Below are 19,027 nucleotides of genomic sequence, written 5' to 3'. Positions count from 1 at the left end.
TTGGGACACGAGGGGATGCTTCGGGGGGGTGGGGGTGGTAGTTTGGGACACGAGGGGACACTTTGGGATGCAGCGAGGACACTTCGGGACACGAGTGGCCCCTCTGGCACACGAGGGAGAGATTCCCCCCCCCCCCAGAGCCCAACGCGGGCCCCTCCGGGGCGGGGCGGGGGCCGGGCCGGGGTCCCGGCGGGGCGGGGCGGGGGCGGGGACGGTCCGAGGGGGGGGACACGGGCGGGGGCAGAGCCCCCCAGAGCCCCGCAGAGCTCCCGGAGCCCCCGCAGCCCCCTCAGCCCCGGCACGGCCCCGCTGCCGGCCCCGCTCCGCGCCCCCCGGCCCGGCTCCATCTTGTGCGCGGCCGCCGCGGAGCGGCTCCAGGTGCGGGGGGGGTTGGGGGGGGTTGAGGGGGTTTGGGGGGGGGTCGGGGGACGGGGCGGGAGGGGACCCCGGGGCGAACCCCCTCGGGACCCGGGGAGTGATTCCCCGCCCCGGGCCGTGCAGGACCCCCGCTACGATCTTCCCCCCCCCCCCGGCCTTCGGGACCCCCGGGAGCGCCCCCTTCCCCCCCCCCACCCCGCGGCCGTCCGGGCCCCCCGGGGCTGCAGAGGACCCCTGGGACCGATACCCCCCCCCAGAGCCGTGCGGGACCCCCGGAGCGACCCCCCCGCGGCCATGCTGGACCCCCATTAGTCCCGTGCCCGCCCCCCCTCCCCGCAACCGGGGCTGTGCAGGACCGGGGACCGCGTCGAACCACCCCCCGCGACACCCCCACACCCTCACGGGGCCCCCTCAGACCCTCCCCCAGCAACCCCCCCCCCAGAGCCTCTCAGGGTCCCCTCAGACCCCCCCCGAGCCTCTCAGGGTCCCCTCAGACACCCCCCCAGCAGCACCCCCCCCCAAGATCCTCACAGGGCCCCCCTGGACCCCCCCCAGAAGCATTCTCCCCCCAGATCCTCACAGGACCCCCCCGGACCCCCCCCCAGCAGAGACTTCCCCCTCACAGGACCCCCCCAGACCCCCCCGCTCCCTTCCCCATCCTGCCACAGGACCCCCCCAGCGCTCGGCGCTTGCACAGGCAGGATCCGACCCCAACCCAACCGGGGGCAGGGACACCCCCCCCAGGGCCGGGGGACACACACACGCCCCCCCCCGGGGCTGTCACCCCCTCCTCCCCACCCCCCCAGGACCAGGCACCAAGGGGTTACGGTGCAGAACCGGCTTTGGTGGCCAAAATCCCTCTTAGGGAACTAATCGCAGGGGAAAGCTGGGGGGGGGGGGGGACGACGACAGGGCCACCGTGTCGTGTGTGTGTGTCCCCCCCCCCGCTGGCCCCAGCCCTGTGTGGGGGGAGGACGGGGACAAGTGCACCCGACCTGGAAATTTAAGCCAAATCACTAAACCTGGCTTAAAATTCAATGGGATTTAGGGGAAAAAGAAAAAAGCGGGAGGGGGGATGCGCTGGGGAGCAGGGCTGGAGGGTTTGGGGGCGCATGTCTGGCACCCCCCCGCTGGTAATTACTCAGGGTGTAAAGGTCGGGAGCCGGCGGTGTTTGCACGCACGGTGCGGAAGTGGCACCGTCCCCGTGTCCCCGTCACCAGCGGTGGCTCCCGGCTGGCAGCAGGTAGGGAGGGCAGGGCTGGGGGTCCCCCACCCCGGCAGGATGGGGTGTCGTCGTCCCCCCCACCCCAGGGTGGGCACCCGCAGGGGACCCGCTGTCTGTCCCGCGCGGTGGCCCAGGGGTCCCGGCTCTGCTCTGGGCTGGTGTCCCCTGTGCCTGGCACGGCCGGGTGTCCTGCTCCCTGCGGGGACGGGGGCTGGGGGGCACTGCTGCTGCGTCAGGGATGGCGGGGGGGTCCCCACGGCCCCATAGGGGCACCAGGCTCTGGGGGTCCCTGTAGCCCCATGGGGCCCGGACATGGGGGTCCCTGTAGCCCCATAGGGCCCGGGCATGGGGGTCCCTATAGCCCCATAGGAGCCAGGTTCTGAGGGTCCCCACAGCCCAGAGGGACTGGTTTCTGAGTGCCTGTAGCCCCATAGGCACCAGGTTTTGGGGGTCCCTATAGCCCCCCAAGGGCAGGGCTCTGGGGGTCCCCATAGGGACCAGGTTTTAGGGGTCCCTATAGCCCCCCAGGGGCAGGGCTCTGGGGCTCCCCATAGGGACCAGGCTCTGGGGGTCCCTATAGCCCCGTCTGGCCCAGACCTCGCTCTCCCGATCCCAGCCCCTGCCCTGTCACCGCAGCCATGGTGGTGGGGAGGGGAGGGGGCAGCCCCCCACATACCGTGGCCGAATCCTGCTCCACCCCTCCCCCCGGGTCCCCCCCAGGTGACACTGCCTCCAGAAGGACCCCCTGGGGCAGGGACCCATCTGTGGGTGACACCAGAGCCCGGCCAGGCATTTTGGGGTGTGGGGAGGAGGCACCCCCGGGGTTCCTGACCCCTCCCCGGCCCCCCCATCACTGCAGACCCCGTCGTGCCGAGATGGTGCCGGACGCCTGAGCCACCCCCCCGGTGGGGACCAGCCATGGAGACCGTCGTCATCGTGGCCATCGGGGTGCTGGCCACCATCTTCCTGGCGTCCTTCGTGGCGCTGGTGGTGGTCTGCCGGCAGCGGTACTGCCACCCCAAAGACCTGCGGCACCACTACGACACCAAGTGAGTGATCCCGCGGGGGTGGCATCGTCCCCGTCCCCACCGGTTGAGGGGGGTTGGGGAGGGACCCCAAACCCCATGGGCCGGGGATGATGCTGGGGACGCATCCAGCGTCATCGGGGGGGACGATGCGGGGGACGCGTTCAGCATCATCAGGGCGTTGGGAGGGTGGGGGGAGCCCAAGGAGGTGGCCCCGTGCCCAGGGATGTCCCCATGTCCCCAACAGACCCATCGTGGACCTGATGGGGACCACCGAGACGCCGTCGGAGCCCTCGGAGCTGGAGCTGGATGACGTGGTCATCACCAACCCCCACATCGAGGCCATCCTGGAGAATGAGGACTGGGTCGAGGACGCCTCGTGAGTGCGTGTGAGCGTGTGTGTGCGTGTCCCCAATGTGCCCCATATCCCACCCCACCACTGCTGGGGACCCCCATGCAGTGCCAGCCCCCCATCCTGGGATGCAGGTGGTCAAGATTTGGGGGGTCACCAAGCCGTGGCCAGTCCCAAGAAGGGATGGTCCCCAAGCTGGTCACTGGGTGGGAATGTCCCCAGGGGTCGGGGGGACACGGGGTGTGGGACGCAGCGGGTGAGGATGGGGTGGGGTCTGCCCGGATTCACGCCCTCCTCCCTCTCCACAGGGGTCTGGTGTCCCACTGCATCGCCATCCTGAAGGTGAGTTCAGGGGGTGGCACTGGTGGCGCTGGTGGTGGCACTGGTGGTGCTGGTGGTGCTGGTGGCACTGGTGGCGCTGGTGGCGCTGGTGGCGCTGGTGGTGCTGGTGGTGCTGGTGGTGGCACTGGTGGTGCTGGTGGCACTGGTGGTGCTGGTGGTGGCGCTGGTGGTGCTGGTGGTGCTGGTGGCAATGGTGGCGCTGGTGGTGGCGCTGGTGGTGCTGGTGGTGGCGCTGGTGGTGCTGGTGGTGCTGGTGGCAATGGTGGCGCTGGTGGTGGCACTGGTGGTGCTGGTGGTGGCGCTGGTGGCACTGGTGGTGGTGCTGGTGGCACTGGTGGCACGGAGCGCCCAGCCTGTCCCCACTCCCGTTGCCCCCCGCCCCCCCGCAGATCTGCCACACGCTGACGGAGAAGCTGGTGGCCATGACCATGGGCTCGGGCGCCCGCGTGAAGTCCCCCGCCAGCCTGGGTGACATCATCGTGGTGGCCAAACGCATCAGCCCCAGGTGACTGGGGGGGACGGTGGGGGTGTGATGGAGGGTGTCACCACGGGTTCCCCCGGGGCTGACGCCATCCCCGCTGGCAGGGTGGACGACGTGGTGAGATCCATGTACCCGCCGCTGGACCCCAAACTGCTGGACGCGAGGTAACGGCGGCGGCGGGAGGGACAAGGACATTCCCTGGGGTGGGGGGGGACACCCGTGGGTGGTGGTGGGGGGACACACCAGTGCCACCCCACGCCACATAGCTGGGGACAACCACTGCGGGGTGACCCAGCAGGATGGCGGCAGGGGGGGGAACCTCCACAGATGGGGAAACTGAGGCACGTTGGGCAGAGCCACCATGCCATCTCAGGGAGGTGTGGGGGGGGGGGGTTCGGGGGGTGTCCGGCCCAGGCTGTGGGGGTGACGAGGCCACCGTGTCCCCGCAGGGCGGCGGCGCTGCTGCTCTCGGTCAGTCACCTGGTGCTGGTGACCCGCAGCGCCTGCCGCCAGCCCGCGGCCCGGCACTGGGTCGAGCGGTCGCTGGCGGCCGCCGAGGAGCACATGGCCGTGCTGCGCCAGGCCGCCATGGCCACCGAGAGCGACCGGCCACTGGCCACCGAGGCCTTCCGGCAGGAGCAGTCAGCCATCTGAGCCCCCCCCACACCCCCAGCCCGGTGCCCCTCGTTGGCAATAAACCCCTGGGATTGGGGGGGGGTGTCCCCCCCCGGCCCGTCTCGTTGTGGGGGTCTCTGGGTCTGGTCTGGCTCTGTGGGTTCTGGCTCCAGAGTGGGGTTTGGGGGGGGGGGGGGCTGGGGGGGTTGGAGGGGTTTGGGGGTTTGGGAGGGGTGTTGGAGAGGGGTTTGGGGGGGTTTAGAGGGGTTTGAAGGGGTTTGGGGGGGTTGGAGAGGGGTTTGGGGGGGTTTAGAGGGGTTTGAAGGGGTTTAGGGGGGTTGGAGAGGGGTTTGGGGGGGTTTAGAGGGGTTTGGGGGGGTTGGAGAGGGGTTTGGGGGGGTTGAAGGGGTTTGGGGGGGTTGGAGAGGGGTTTAGGGGGGTTTAGGGGGGTTTGAAGGAGTTGGGGGGGTTGGGGGAGGAAAGGGGGGGGTTGGAGGAGTTTGGGGAGTTGAGGGCTTGGGAGGGGGGTTAGAGAGGGGTTTGGGGGGGTTAGAGGGGTTTGGGGGGGTTGGAGAGGGGTTTGGGGGGGTGGGGGAAAGTGAGGGGCTTGGGGTTTTGGTGGGGGAGATGGGGAAGGATGGGGAGGATGGGGGGGTTGGAGGGGGTTGGGGGCTTTGGTGGGGAGGGGGTTGGAGGGGGCTGGGGAGGCTTTGGGGGGGGGGCTTGGGGGTGCTGCCTGGCCCAGGAGCAAGGCCCTGGGGGGGGGGGGGGGGGGGCGCAGGGCTCAGCGCCAGCGCAATGCAAGGCCCCGTGCCCCAGACAGGGGGGCCGTGCCCCCCACCGCGGGGTGTCACCCCCGCCGGGGCGGCATTGGGGTGCCGGGCAGGGCCGGGGGGGGGACGACGACCCCCGGGCTGAGGCCTGGACAACTCATCGCACTCGGGGGGGGGGGCGGTCATGTGGCCCCGCGTCACGTGACGGGGAGGGCGGTGTAAGGGGGGTAAGGGTGAGGAGGCGGTGTTGCCCGCCCCCTTCCCCGAGATGGCCAATGGGAGCGGGGCAGGTGGGGCAGTGGGCCAATGAGGGGGGCGAGGGGGTGGGGCTTGCGGCTGGCCGGCACCGCGGCCCTGGCGGCGGGATTGGGACCGGGAGCGGGTACGGGGCGGGGGGCACGGGGGGGCACTGGGGGTACGGGGAGCACTGGGGGGCACTGGGGAGCATTGGGGGCACGGGGGGTATTGGGGGGCAATGGGGGCACGGGGGGTATTGGGGGGCACTGGGCAGCATTGGGGGCACGGGGGGTATTGGGGGGCACTGGGGAGCATTGGGGGGCACTGGGGAGCATTGGGGGTACGGGGGGTATTGGGGGGCACTGGGGGCACTGGGCAGCATTGGGGGTACGGGGGGTATTGGGGGCAATGGGGGCACGGGGGGCACTGGGAGCACTGGGGGGCACCGGGGGCTGAGTGTCCCGGGGGGGCCGTGGGGGGGGCCCAGCCCCCAGCCCCGCTCTGGGGGTCCCGGGGTGGGGAAGGTGCAGTGACCCCCCCCGGCCAGGGGTCCCACATGGGTGCCAGGGGCGGTGCCCGCCATGTCCCGGCGGTGGGGGGGGGCTGCGGGGCCGGGCGCTGCCTCAGTGTCCCCCCCGGGATGGGGGGCGGGGGGGGCAGCACCCCCACACCGTGGGGCACAGACACCCGTGGGAGGGGGCCGCGCGCGCAGAGGGGTGGGGGTTGTCACGCCACATGGGGAAAGGGAAGTGAAAGTGATTGTGGAAGTGGGGGGGGGGCAGGGGGGGTGCACGGGCTCGGCGGGGGGGGCGGGGCACCCTTAGCACCCATGGGAGCTGGCTTGGGGTGCTGCCCCCCCCCCCCGACAGCGGTGCGACTTCCTGTGCTGCCGGGAGATGTTATCGGGGTGCTGCGGGCGGCGGTTGGGGTGCCAGACACCGCAACAACCCACCCCCCCCCCCCAGCACCCTAGGGTGGGCTCCCCTAGGCACCCTGGGGTGGGGGGGTGCCCTGGGTGAAGATGCGGAGTGGGGGGGGGCCGGGGCTTTCCCAGCACCTGTCCGAAAGGAGAAGCGAGAGCCGGGGGGGGTGGTACCGGGGCAGAGACCTGCCCCCCTCCTCGGTGAGTGGGGAAACTGAGGCACGGCGGTGCCGGGGGGGTGGCTGCTGCCCACAGGTGCCCCCAGCGCCATGAGGACCCTCCTGCTGCTCTGGCTGCCCCTGGCCGGAGCCGGCACCTGGCTGCGATGCCCCGACGGGCAGCCGTGCCCCACCACCCCCGTGAGTGCACAGGGTCGGGGGGTTTGGGGGCGGGGGGTGGCCGGGGGGGTGCCCCCCCCCGTGGGTAACCCCCCCCGTCACCCCGTCTCCCAGCTCCTGCCTGCCAGCAGCGCCGTGGTGTGCCGGGATGGCTTGCCGTGCCCCGCCGGAGCCCGCTGCCCGCTGCCAGAGGTGAGCTCACCTCCCGTGCCTCAGTTTCCCCCTTGTCTCCACCATTTGGCGGGGGGGGGGGGCTTCCTCCCACCCCCCGACTTCTCTCCCCCCAGGACATCCCCTGTCCCGGCGGCCACCGCTGCTGTCCCCGAGGGTCCCGCTGCAGCGCCGACGGTGAATCCTGCGTCGTGTCCTCAGGTACTGGGGGGGGTCACACATCGGAGGAGGGGGGACATGGGTGGGGGGCAGGGCGGTCCCTCACCCCGTCCCTGCTCTCTGCAGCCCCCCGTGCTGTCCCCTGTCCCGACGGACAGTCTGAGTGTCCTGACGATGCCACCTGCTGCGTGACAGCCAGCGGCACCTGGGGGTGCTGCCCCATGCCCCAGGTACGGGGGGGCATTGGGAGAGGGGGGGACACACATCTCGTGGGCACCGCCATGACGAGCGGATGGGGTGCCCGCAGGCCTCCTGCTGTGCCGACAAGGTGCACTGCTGTCCCCACGCCACCGTCTGCGACCTGGCCCGCGGGCGCTGCCTGTCACCCGCCGGTGACGTCCCCATGGGCACCGCGTTCCCCGCGTGGAAGCGCCAGCCCCCGGCATCAGGTTAGGGGCGTCCCCCTCCGGGCGGTGGGGTGCCCTCGCTGTCCCCACAGAGGGGGCGCGGAGGTGGGGAGGGGGCACGGTGACATTGCGTGTGCCCCCCCCCCCCGCAGTCGCCCTGCGCCAGGTGCTGTGCCCCGACGGCCGCTCGGCGTGTCCCGACGGTGCTACCTGCTGCCAGCTGCCCTCGGCGCAGTACGGCTGCTGTCCCCTGCAAAACGTGAGTGCTGCGTGCCCCGCACCGGGACCCCCACCCCAGGCACCCTGCACCGGGTGTACCCCCCTCCTCCCCCAGGCACCCTGTTCCGAGCACCCTGCACCATACCCTCAGCCTGGGCACCCCGTACTGAGCACCCTGCACCGGGTCCCCCCACCCCAGCCACCCTGTACCAAGCACCCTGCACCGCGTGTCCCCCCCCAGGGACCCCGTACCGAGCACCCTGCCCCAGGCCCCCCCCCCCCCCCGCCCCAGGCACCCCATTCCATGCACCCTGCACCATACCCCCACCCCAGCCACCCCATACCGGGCACCTTTACGGGCAGCCCATACCGAGCACCCCATGCCGCGCACCCCGCACCGCTGGGACCCCCCTCCGGGGCGGGCAGGGGTCCGGCAGGCACCGACGGCAGGCTGTCCCCCCCCCTCCCCGCGCAGGCGGTGTGCTGCAGCGACGGGCAGCACTGCTGCCCACAGGGCACTGCCTGCGACCTGGAGCATTCCACCTGCACGTCAGCATCCGCGGGCTGGGCACGGCCCCTCGCATCCCTGCCCCAAGGTGAGGACCCCCCCCACACACACACACACCCCCCACCCCGGGGGGGTGGGGGCGGTCACCCCCTCCTGTCCCAGCCCGGGGAGGTGGGGGGGGGGGGACATGCCAGCTCTGAGTGTGCCCTTGTCCCCAGGTCGTGACGTGAGGTGTGACGACGAGACCAGCTGCCCCGACGGCAGCACGTGCTGCAGGACCAGCTCGGGCGCCTGGGGGTGCTGCCCGCTGGAGGAGGTTTGGGGTGACGGGGGGGCTGTCCCCCAGCAGGGACAAGGGCGGGGGTCCCTTGTGCCCCCCAGGACAGGCAGATGTCCCCTGTCCCTCCTGGGGGACAGGGAGGGCTCCCACCCCCAAAATGTCCCACAGGGATGGGGGCGATGCTTTACTGGGCCCCCAGTCAGACCCCCTCTGCTAACTGGGACCAGTTTGGGGCTCCAGGGGCGGGAGGTGATGAAGGGGCACGAGGCCACCGGGATGCTCGGGGACCTGGGTTTGTCCCACTGGGGGCAATGAGGGTGGCAGGGGGTCCCCATAAACCACCCCCCAAGGGGGGGGTGGAGCCAGGCTGGGATGGATGGGGGGGACACAGGGGACAAGGGAGGGCAGGACCAGGGTTTGTCCCCTGGGGGTCCCCCAGTGTGGAGCTGGGGATCTCTTGGGGGGGTCAGGCTGGGCTCAGCACCCCCTTTCTCACACCCCCACCCCCCCCCCAGGCCGTCTGCTGCCACGACCACGTGCACTGCTGCCCGCGGGGCTACACCTGCGACCTGGCCACGGGCAGCTGCCTGCAGGAGGGGGGGGGGCCGCCGGCCCTGGGTGCAGAAGACCCCGGCGCTGGCCCGGGGGGGGGACGTGAGGTGTGACGACGAGACCAGCTGCCCCGACGGCAGCACGTGCTGCAGGACCAGCTTGGGCACCTGGGGGTGCTGCCCGCTGGAGGAGGTTTGGGGGGGCCCTTTGGAGGGAGGGGGGCTTTGGGGCAGAGCGGGTGTGTGGCCCGTTGGGGACAACAGGGCTGGGGGGGTGACAGGGACATGGGACACCCCCACCTCCATCACTGCCCCCCCCCGCCCTGTGGGGGCTCTCTGGGCACAACATGGTCCAGACCAGTCTGGGGTGGCTGCTGGGCACAAACAGGGCTGGGGGGGGGTACATGGGGTTTGGGGGGGGGGCAGGATGCCTGGGTGCCCCAGTGAGCCCAACCTGTCCCCCCCCATCCCCCCCAGGCTGTCTGCTGCCGGGACCACCAGCACTGCTGCCCCCACGGCTACACCTGCAACGTGGTCACCCAGAGCTGCGAGAAGCTGCTGGCACCCACCGCCCTGCTGCCAGCACCCACTGCCCTGCTGCCAGCACCCACCGCCCTGCCGCCAGCACCCACCGCCCTGCCGCCAGCACCCACGCCCCCCCGCCGGGCACCCACCCTGCCACGTGCCCTGCTGCGAGCTGCCGGCGGCGAGGCGGGTGCCATCGTGCCGTGCGATGCTGCCCGCTCCTGCCGTGGTGGGCAGCGGTGCTGCCGGAGCCGGGGGGGCTCCTGGGGGTGCTGCCCCTTCAGCCAGGTTAGTGGGGGGGGGGGGTACCAGGGTGGGGGTGTCTGATGGCTTCACCTACCCCCCCGGTCCGTCCCCCCCCCATCTCCTGTCTCTCCGCAGGGCTCCTGCTGCTCCGACGGCCGGCACTGCTGTCCGAGGGGGTCCCGCTGCACCGGGGGGGGCTGGGGGTGCAGCCCCCAGCGCTGGGACCTGCCCGCGCCCCGCAGGGTGCTGCTCTGATGTCCCCAGGGACACCCCACCCCCCCCCCCGGGTGCCACCACCCCAATAAAAGGTTTCTAGGACAAACCGCATCCCCGGCTCCTCGCGGGGACGGGGGGGTGACGGCAGGAAGCAGAGGCTGGGGGGGGGGGATGTGTTTTGGTTTGGGTTTTTTTTTAATATATTAATGCCATCTAATGAGCAGGCAGGGATGTGCAGGCAGGCGCAGGCAGCAGCTCCCTGCCCAGCCCAGCCGGGTGCAGGCAGTGCTGGGGGGGGGGGGGGGGGGTGTCCCCATGTCCCCCCACCGCCGGCCTGGCCCCCCCGCTGGCCCCTCTTCATCCTCGCCACATAGAAAACGTTTAGAAACACGAGTAAAATCCCCAGCCAAGGGCTGGGGGGGGGGGGGGGATGATGGGGGGGGGACAGGGCCCCCCCACCCCCCCCACCCCGCCCCCAGCTTCTACGGCAGCTTGGAGGCACCGCTGGCTCGGGGGGCACTGCCGGCCCCCCCCGCCCTGCAGGGACACAAGTGGGGGACATGCCTCAGGACTTGGGGGGGGGGCAATGGGCGAGACATGCAGTTATCACCGCCACACACCCCCTCCCCCAAAAGAAATCACCCCCCACACCCCCCCCCACACACCACCCCCCCGTTAATGGCAATGTCACGGTAGGGGGACCCGGGGGGGGGGGGGCAGAGGCAGCAGGACCCCATGCGGCAGGGCTGGGTGGCACGAGGTGGGGGGGGACACACACAGGTGGCCCAGGGCTTGTCCCTCTGCCCCCCCCTTGGTAGTGGGGGGGTTGGGGGGGGCATGGGGACGAGGGGCAGGGTGGGACGGGATGGGACAGTGACAGAAAGGGACAGCGGGGGGGGGGGGTGGTGTGGTGGTGGGCTGGGGTGACTGGTGGGATGGGATGGCGGCAGGACAGGCTGAGAGTGGTGGGATGGCGTGGTGGGACGGGATGGGATGGGGATGGGATGGGATGGGGATGGTGGTGGGACGGGATGGTGACAGGATGGTGGTGGGGTGGGATGGGATGACCGTGGTGGGATGGGGAGGGGATTGGGATGATGGTGGGATGGGATGGGGGTGCGATGGGATGGTGACAGGATGGGATGGTGGTGGGACGGGATGGGATGATGGTGGTGGGCCGGCGTGGCGCTGGGCTGGGCAGCGGTGGGACAGGATGACAGCGGCAGCACAGGACGGTGTGGTGGGATGGCGGTGCCTGGGGGCAGCAGCAGGACAGGTGACAGCAGCAGTGTCCCCACCACCCAGCCACTCCCGGGGTCCCCCAGCCCCCCCCACCCCCACTCCCCCAGCCCCCCTCACCACTCACTTGACGTTGAAGACCATCAGCGGCCGCTCCTCTCGCTTCTGCCAGGGGCTTTTACGGTCGCCCCCCTCGTCGCCCCCGTCGCCCGCTTCGGCCAGCGCCTCCTCCTCGGGGCTGGTCAGGGAGTCTCGGGGGGCTTCGCTAGCGCTGCTGCGCCCGCTGCCCCCGCCGCGCCGCCCCCCGCTCCCCGCCTCCAGCAAGGGGGCCAGCGAGCTGTCCTCGGGGGAGGCGACGGGAAGGGGGGGCCGGGTCCCTCCATCCTCCCCCCCACCTCCGACTCCCCGGGGGAGGCGGGTGGGGGGCGCGGGGCCGGACCCCCTCTCGCCGCCCTGCAGATCGATGTAGGAATGTCGGACCTGGGAGGAACGGCCGTCCAGGGAGACGAACCAAGCTCTGGGAGGGGGGGGCCCCCCCAATTCTAATAACTGCTGCCCCGCCAGCGCCTGCAGCTCCCCGTTGAGCTGGGCCACCGCCGACCCGTCCAGCAGCACCGGGATGGCCACCGAGCCGCTGACCGGTTGGGGGGCGCGAGCTGCCCCCCAGTTTTCCCCTTCCTCGAACGGTTGCCCGGCGGGTGGGGGGGGCGCCGGGGTGGCCGTCGCCACCGTCGAACCGGGTCCCCCATCGGTTTCGGGGGGACCCTCCGGCTCGCCGGGGGCCAGGCGCATGTACCGGGCGGGGATGAGGAGGGTGGGCATCACCCCCCGGTAGACATCCTCCGGCCCCCCACCCCGGTCCAGGGGGCCGCAGAGGAGGAGGGGACCCGGGGGGGCAAGCGAGGGCGGGCGGGGGGGGGGCTCGGGCAGGGGGTGCTCGCTCGGCTGCCCCCCGTAACGGGAAAACACCGGGGGCGAGGGGGGCCGGGGGGGGAAAGCCGGGGTCCCCCGGGGATGCTCGTCCGGCGGCTGCAGCCCGTCCACCGAGCGGGCGGCCCTGAGGCCGAAGGCTTCGCCGGGGCGCCCATAGTCCTCCGGCGCGGGGGGCTGGCGGCGGCGGGGGGCCAGGGTACCGGCGGGGGTCCGGGGGCCAGCGCGGAGTTGCGGGGGGGCCGGCGGTTGGAAGAAGTCCGGCCGGGCGGCGGGGAGGTCACGGTTAGCGGGGGGTAACCCGGGGGTGGGCAGGTCGGTGTCCCCCGCCGAGGACGCCGTCTCCAGGTGGCTGCCGGCGCAGAGCAGGTCCAGTTGGGACACCGAGGTGGCCTGGTCCCGGCGGGCAGCGTCCAGCGGCCCCGGCAGCGGCAGCTTGCGGTGCTGCGCCCGCGGCTTCAGGCACCGCCGCCTGCGGGGAGGGAGACAGTGGCGGGGTCACCCCGGGGCGGGGGGGGTGAGGGGGGGTACTGGGGACCCCACCCCATCCACCTCCCTCACCCACGGTAAGGGCTGGGAGGGGGCTCCGGCCAGCTGTGGGGCACTGGGGGGGGGGGCAGGGGGGTGCTCCTCCCCCAAAGCAGCTACAGGGCACCCAAGGGTGCTGGGGAGTGGTGCCCCCCCACCCCAAATCCAGCTACAGGGCACCCAAGGGTGCTGGGGAGTGGTTGCCCCACCACCACCACAAAGCAGCTATAGGGCACCTGGGGGTGCCAAGGGGTGGTGGCTCCCCCACAGCCAGGTACAGGGCACCCAGGGGTGCCAGGCAGGCAGTGCCCCCCCATACCCAGCTGTAGGATGCCCAAGGGTGCCGGGCGGGCAATGTGTGTGTGTGGGTGTGTGTCCCCACCCAAGCCGTGGTCGGGACCCGAGGGTGCCGGGTGGGAGTGCCGACCTGCAGTAGTAGATGAGGAGGCAGAGGAGGATGAGGACGAGCAGGGCCAGCGCGCCCAGGATGGTGAGCAGGAAGATGGTGTGGTAGGTGGTGATGTCCGTCACGCCCGCCGCCATCGCCACCAGCCCTGGGGGACAGCGGGGTGGGACAGGGCACGGGCACCCCCCCACCACGACAGCACCCCGAGGGCTGCACCCACCAGCACCCCATGGGATGGGTGTCCTTCCCCCCACACACACCCCGGGGTGCTGCCACCCCCCAGGACAGCCCATCCCCACGGATGTCGCCATGGACAGCGGGACCCGGGCTGGGGGCACCCAGGGGTGTCACCCTACCTGTGGTGGGAGAGGGCAGAGCTGCTGCCCAGTATCCCAACTGGGAGGAGACGAAGGTCCAGTAGAGCTGCCGGCCTTCCTTACGGATCAGCCCCGTCCCGTTACGCACCCACAGCCCTGCAGGGAGACACATCGAGGTGGGCTGAGACCCCCCCCAAACTCATCACACCCACCATGCCCCCCCCCCCCCGCCATCCCCTCTGCCACCCCTCTGCCACCCCCACCAGCTGGCACTCACCGCTCTTGGGGTCAAACCTCCAGGCCGGCACGCTGGTGGCCACCACGGGCCCGACGTCGGGTGCCAAAGGGACGGAGAGATGGACGGGGCCGGCCAGCGGCACCTCCGTCCCGTTCCCAGTGAAGAGATGGACGCTGAGAGCCGCCACGGGCGCCAGCTCCAGCCAGGTGGCATTGGCTGCGGGGACAAGCGACGGGGACATACCCATGGGACACCCTCCTGGGGCGTCCCCGGTGTCCCCCTCAAGTCCCCCGGGGGGTGTACGTGTGGGTGTCCCCCCCTTCCCGTACCGCTGCCGTCCTGCTCGGCCCCGAGGAAGGCGGGGAAGGCGCGGGCCAGGCTGGGGCCGGTGGCGGCGGTGAGGGACGCGGCGAGCTGGCTGTACGTGGAGCTGCGGGGCAGGCGGGCTGCCCGTCGCGGGAACTGCGCCCACGGCTGCCCCCGGGCACCTGGGGGGGGGGGGGACAGGGAGGGTGGCAGCACCCGAGGGTGGTGGTGTCACCCCCCCCCCCCAGCTCCATCCCCGCTGCTCACCTGGGGATCCCAGGAGGATTTGGACCAGGTCCTCGTAGAGGATGAGGGTGGCGGGGCGCTCGGGGAGCAGGTAGAGGCTGATGGAGGCGTAGACTGCAAAGGGGGGGTGATGGGGGTACCCCAAAAACGCACATGCACGCACACGGCTCCCCAAGTTGGGGGAGGGTGGGGAGGATGGATGGGGGGGGATGGGCCCAGCAGATCCCGGACATGGTGGGGGGGGGACAGGGATGGGGACAGGGAGGGACAGGTGGTGGCAGGGAGCGGGCAGGGTGGGGGCACCCCCTGCACACCCCCAGCCCTGCACGCAGCCCAGCCCTGGCGTGCCCATGCACGTCCCCAGTCCTTACACCCCCCAACCCTTGCACACCCCAGTCCTTGCACACACCCCCAGCCTGATCCCTGCACCCCTCCCTGCCTCCCAACCCCTGTGTGCCACCATGCCCTGGCACACCCCTGCACACCCCAAGTCCCCAGGGCTCCCCGGTTCTGGCACACCCCCTGCTCCCCACCCACATCCCCAGCCCCACCCACCACATGCACCCCCATCCCTGCGCACCCCCATCCCTGCACCCCCATCCCTGGGCACCCCCATCCCTCTGCACCCCCATCCCTGCACCTCCCACCCCTGCACCCCCATCCCTGGGCACCCCCCCCATCCCTGCACACCCCCCACCCCTGCACCCCCATCCCTGGGCACCCCCCCCATCCCTGCACACCCCCCATCCCTGCACCCCCATCCCTGCACACCCCCCACCCCTGCACCCCCACCCCTGCACCCCCATCCCTGGGCACCCCCCCACCCCTGCACACCCCCCATCCCTGCACCCCCACCCCTGCACACCCCCCACCCCTGCACCCCCACCCCTGCACCCCCATCCCTGGGCACCCCCCATCCTTGCACGCCCCCCCCGCTGAGCGCTCCCACGCGTCCCGCCCCCCCCAGCAAGGTGACCCCATCGATGCCGCCTCACGCTCCCCCCCTGCTCCGCGATGGCCCTGGGGACAAGGGCTGGCACCCAGCCCAGGGTGCCCCCCCCGCCCCCCCCCCCCCCCGCCCCCCCCCCCCGCCCTGGGACGGAGGCACTTCAGGGCCACCAGGACATGGCCATCCCCTCCCAAAGGGGCCGGACCCCCCCAAACGCTCCTCTGTAAGGGACACCCCCCCCTCCCCCAAAAGCCCTTTGGGGTCCCCAGGAAGGGATTGGGGTCCCAGTAAGAGACTGGAGCCCCCCCACACCAAGTGAGGAATGAGGGACCCCATTAAGGACTTGGGCCCCCCCATAAGGGATTGAGGCCCCCAGTAAAGGACCAGTTCCCCCAGTAAAGGGTCAGGGCCCCTATAAGAGATCGGGGTCCCCCACAAGGAACCAGCTCCCACAGTGAAGATTCAGGGCCCCCCATAAAGGCTCAGAGCCCCCCAGGAAGGGATTGGGGTCCCCCATCAGGGCTGAGAGCCCCCCCAGGAAGGGACTGGGGACCCTCCATATGAGCCACCCGGTGAGGCATCAGGGGTCCCCCAGTAAAGGCTTGGGGACCCCCATAAGGGCTCAGAGCCCCCCCAGTAAGGGGTTGGGGTCCCCCATAAGGGCCGGGGGTCCCGGTCACTCACGCGGCAGCTTGTTGACACGCCAGGGGACAGAGGCAGGGACGTAGCCACGGCGGGCGGCGGTGACGAGGACCCAAGTGCCCAGGCGGTAGGGGACGGGCAGGACGCCGGCGCCCTCGTGGTCGGTGGTGCCGGCCGCCAGCGAGCTGCGGTTGCCAAAGACCTCCAGGGTGGCCTGGGCCAGCGGGGCCAGCGTCCCGCTCTCGTACACCTGCACCTTCAGCAGCACCTCTGCGGGGACACGGGTGACGTGTGGGTGCGGGCATGGGGGGCACGTGACAATGAGCCCCCCCACTAAGAGTGCCCCGTGGGTGGGGACCCATCTCAGCAGGGTGGGGGGACCCATCGCAGGGGGTCACGGCCACCGTCCCAGGAGGTCACGGGCACCATCCCTGTAGGGTGGGGGGACCCATCCTGGTGGGTCATGGGCACCAGCCCTGTAGGGTGGGGGGGGACCCATCTCAGCAGGGTGGTGGGACCCATCGCAGGGGGTCACGGCCACCACCCCAGCAGGTCATGGGCACCAGCCCACCAGGGTGGGGGGCACTACCCCAGTACGGTCTCGGGTACCACCCCAGCAGGTAGCGGGCGCCTCGCTGCAGGTTGTGGGCACCGTCCTGGGGGTGTGGGCATCACCCCTCTGGCCCTCTCTGTGCCCCCCAAAGCGGGAGGACAGGGGGGTTATTGGCCCAGGGTGCCATGCCCACACGGGTGGGTGCACCCAGTCGTGTCCCTCCACGAGGGGCCAGCCAGGGCTGCTCCCCCCGGGGGTGCGACTCACACGTGTCACGAGTTTGGGGCGTCTCCACCCCGGTGGGCCCCACCGGCAGCCCAGGGACGGGTCCCCCACTCCAGCCCCCCACACCAGGCAGGGATGGGCAGGGCTGGGGGGGACCCCACACCGCCCCCCCCCCCGTGTCCCTGGGCCCCCCCGTGCCCCGTGCCAGCGCCATCCTGCACATGAGCCCGCAGCCCTTGGCAGCCAGCCCGGCTCGGGCGCCATCACCCTGGCAACGACCTCCTTCATCCCGCGGCCCCGAGCGCTTTCGGGACCCTGCGTCCCCCCCCGGCGGCATCCTGCCCCCCAAAAGCCCCCGCGCCACTGGGAAGCCCAACCCCTGCCACCCCCCCACCCCCCCCAGCCCAGATGTTGCCCAGATGTGGCAATGGGCGAGGGGAGGAATTTGCAGCAGCTGCTTCAGCGATGCGCTGGGTGCGAGGGGGGTGTCAGGCGTGGGGGGGACCGGGGGCGTCCCCCCACATAGCAGGGACAGCCGGCACCTCGGGGGCAGGAATGTCCCCGCGGCCACACGCCATCCACCCGCAGCTGCCGAGGGACAGCTGGCACCAAGGGCCACCCCGGTGTCCTCCGGAGAGGGGGGCCAAGGGGCCCCCCCCCCCCCCCCCAGCACGGGGGGCACGGCCTCCCCCCTCCTCACTCTTTGCCTCCATGGGCGCGAGTCCCCCACCACGGCCAAGGGGTGCCCAGCCAGTGGCACGGCCACCGCAGGGCCCGCTGCCTTCCCAGTGCCTCCCAGTATGACCCCACAGCCCCATGATGGGTGGGGCAGGGGGTGCCGGGCCCTGGGGGGCGGGGGGGGGGACGGACGACAGGCATCTGGCCCTGCGGCCGTCACCGCTGCCACCCCACCGGGACGGGCACAGGTGACACCGCCAGCGAGCTGAGCTGTGCGGGCAGGACGGGGCCACGGCCGTGCCAGGGTCAGGGACCCCCCTCACCCCACCTTCCCCTGGCACGGGGACACTGCCAGGAGGGCTGGGGACAGGGGGTCCCGGGGATCCACGGGGACCCCAAAGTGGCACGCAGCACCCCAAGGCCCACCCTGCCTGCCGGGAGCAGGCAGAGGTGCCTGCAATGGGTGACCCCCGCACCCGACACAGGATGCCCCCCACCATCCTGCACCCCCGGGTGCTGCTCAGGACCCCAACCCACCCACCCTCCCTCCTGCACCCCCTGGCCTGAGACCCCCACCCACCATGCTGCACCTCCCGGCACCGCCCGGGACCCCCACCCACATCCTGCACCCCCTGGCCTGGGACCCCCACCCACCATGTTGCACCTCCCGGCACTGCCCAGGACCCCCCCACCCACCATCCTGCACCCCTTGGCCTGAGACCATCCCCACCCTCCCGCACCCCCAAGCTCTGTCCAGACCACCCCCCCACCATCACACCCCCCCACACACGGCCTGGCACCCCCCCCCCAACCTCCTGCCCCCTCAAGCTCTGCCCAGCACCCCCACCCATCACGCTGCACCCCCTGGCACTGCCCAGGACCCCCCCACCCACCACCCTGCACCCTCAGACCACCCCCACCCTCTCGCACCCCCACGCTCTGCCCACGACCCCCCCCCCCCCCACCCCGCCGCACCCCCAGGCGCTCCCCAGGACCCCCCCCCCCCCCCCAGCACCCCAAACCCGGTAGCCAGAACCTCGGGGAGGGGGGAGCGGGGCGGGGGGGGGGCGGGAACGGGGATGGGGGGGGGGGTCGGTCCGCGGCGGGATGGGGATCCGGCAGGCGGGGACCGGGGGGGGGTGGAGGGGCCGGCGGGGGTCGGGGCGGGGGTCGGGGCGGGTCGGGGCGGGGGCGGGCACCTCCCCCCCGCCTCCCCCCCGCCGCCCCCGCACACAAAGGCCGCTCTCACCGTGAGCTCCCGGCTCCGCCGCGCCCCGCGCCCGCCGCCCGCCCGCGGCCACCAGCAGCAGCAGCACCGGCAGCGGCGGCAGGAGGCGGCGGGGCCGCATGGTCGCTCCGCGCCGTTACCCCGCCATGCCCGGCCCGCCCGGCCCGGCCCGCTCCGCCCGCCGCCGCCGCGGGGACCGGGCTCCACCTGCCGGAGCCGCCGGGCACGGCCGCCCGCCCCGCCCCGGCCCCGGCACCCACCCTCGGCACCCACCCCCGGCACCGCCCCGGACCCCCCCCCCCCCCCGGACCCACCCCCGGCACCGCCCCGGACCCCCCGGACCGGGCCCCGGTACCGCACCGGCATCCCGGGACTGACCCCGGTACCGGCACCCGGCCCCGGTACCCACCCCCGGTACCACCCCGAGCCCCGGGACTGGACCCCGGTACCAGCACCCGGCCCCGGTACCGCCCCGGGCTCCCGGTATCAGCCCCCGGTACCGGCACCGGCATCCCGGGACTGACCCCCCCCCCCCCAGCAGCATCCCCGCCCTGATGCCCCCCGCCCCCCC

The 19,027-nt window shown here is 72.6% G+C and overlaps 4 protein-coding genes across 7 annotated transcripts in view; 3 read left to right on the top strand and 1 right to left on the bottom strand.

Annotated features, from left to right (window-relative positions):
- Window positions 1-275: 275 nt before the first annotated feature.
- TMEM98 (transmembrane protein 98) lies at window positions 276-4,561 on the top strand. Of its 4 annotated transcripts, none has more exons than XM_075774926.1 (7): window positions 276-378; window positions 2,325-2,653; window positions 2,877-3,008; window positions 3,290-3,323; window positions 3,713-3,828; window positions 3,909-3,968; window positions 4,254-4,561. In XM_075774926.1, the coding sequence occupies exons 2-7, from the start codon at window positions 2,523-2,525 to the stop codon at window positions 4,456-4,458; spliced, it is 678 nt and encodes a 225-aa protein (XP_075631041.1). In that variant the 5' UTR covers window positions 276-378; window positions 2,325-2,522; the 3' UTR covers window positions 4,459-4,561. The 4 variants fall into 4 exon arrangements, with proteins under 4 accessions (XP_075631041.1, XP_075631040.1, XP_075631038.1 ...); XM_075774925.1 differs by having other exon boundaries at window positions 279-378; window positions 2,464-2,653; XM_075774923.1 differs by lacking the exon at window positions 276-378 and adding an exon at window positions 1,494-1,622 and having other exon boundaries at window positions 2,464-2,653.
- A 960-nt stretch (window positions 4,562-5,521) lies between these two features.
- Window positions 5,522-10,077, top strand: GRN (granulin precursor). The gene is given in 13 exon segments (XM_075775138.1): window positions 5,522-5,574; window positions 6,607-6,710; window positions 6,804-6,881; window positions 6,977-7,061; window positions 7,146-7,249; window positions 7,327-7,468; window positions 7,579-7,685; window positions 8,121-8,241; window positions 8,372-8,469; window positions 8,949-9,029; window positions 9,031-9,177; window positions 9,462-9,797; window positions 9,891-10,077. Coding segments are annotated over 12 exon segments (1,509 nt in total). The 5' UTR covers window positions 5,522-5,574; window positions 6,607-6,620; the 3' UTR covers window positions 10,011-10,077.
- A 344-nt stretch (window positions 10,078-10,421) lies between these two features.
- Window positions 10,422-18,672, bottom strand: FAM171A2 (family with sequence similarity 171 member A2). The gene is made up of 9 exons (XM_075775024.1): window positions 18,478-18,672; window positions 15,815-16,042; window positions 14,203-14,295; window positions 13,959-14,117; window positions 13,669-13,845; window positions 13,431-13,547; window positions 13,096-13,222; window positions 11,338-12,612; window positions 10,422-10,508 (listed from the first exon to the last, which is right to left on the bottom strand). Exons 1-9 carry the CDS (start codon window positions 18,575-18,577, stop codon window positions 10,454-10,456), a joined length of 2,331 nt encoding a protein of 776 aa, XP_075631139.1. The 5' UTR covers window positions 18,578-18,672; the 3' UTR covers window positions 10,422-10,453.
- CDK5R1 (cyclin dependent kinase 5 regulatory subunit 1) overlaps window positions 14,469-19,027 on the top strand; it is a 122,235-nt gene continuing 117,676 nt past the window's right edge. Inside the window, exon 1 of the mRNA XM_075775025.1 lies at window positions 14,469-14,474. The gene's annotated coding sequence lies outside the window, so the exon portion shown is untranslated. The remainder of the gene's footprint in view (window positions 14,475-19,027) is intronic.

Source organism: Balearica regulorum, chromosome 24 (assembly GCF_011004875.1).
Source record: "Balearica regulorum gibbericeps isolate bBalReg1 chromosome 24, bBalReg1.pri, whole genome shotgun sequence".
NCBI classification, from domain to species: domain Eukaryota; kingdom Metazoa; phylum Chordata; class Aves; order Gruiformes; family Gruidae; genus Balearica; species Balearica regulorum.
This window is presented reverse-complemented; position numbering and strand designations above follow the sequence as displayed.

Bases quoted from the DNA above. Each gene is read 5' to 3' on its own strand.
- TMEM98 (XM_075774926.1), top strand. From the start codon at position 2,523: ATGGAGACCGTCGTCATCGTGGCCATCGGGGTGCTGGCCACCATCTTC. The intron at 3,009-3,289 runs GTGAGTGCGTGT...CCCTCTCCACAG, and splicing joins GACTGGGTCGAGGACGCCTC to GGGTCTGGTGTCCCACTGCA. The intron at 3,969-4,253 runs GTAACGGCGGCG...GTGTCCCCGCAG, and splicing joins CCCAAACTGCTGGACGCGAG to GGCGGCGGCGCTGCTGCTCT.
- FAM171A2 (XM_075775024.1), bottom strand. From the start codon at position 18,577: ATGCGGCCCCGCCGCCTCCTGCCGCCGCTGCCGGTGCTGCTGCTGCTG. The intron at 13,548-13,668 runs GTGAGTGCCAGC...GTCTCCCTGCAG, and splicing joins GAGGTTTGACCCCAAGAGCG to GGCTGTGGGTGCGTAACGGG. The intron at 10,509-11,337 runs GTGAGTGGTGAG...GTGTCCCTGCAG, and splicing joins CTGATGGTCTTCAACGTCAA to GGCGGGGGGGGCCGGCAGTG.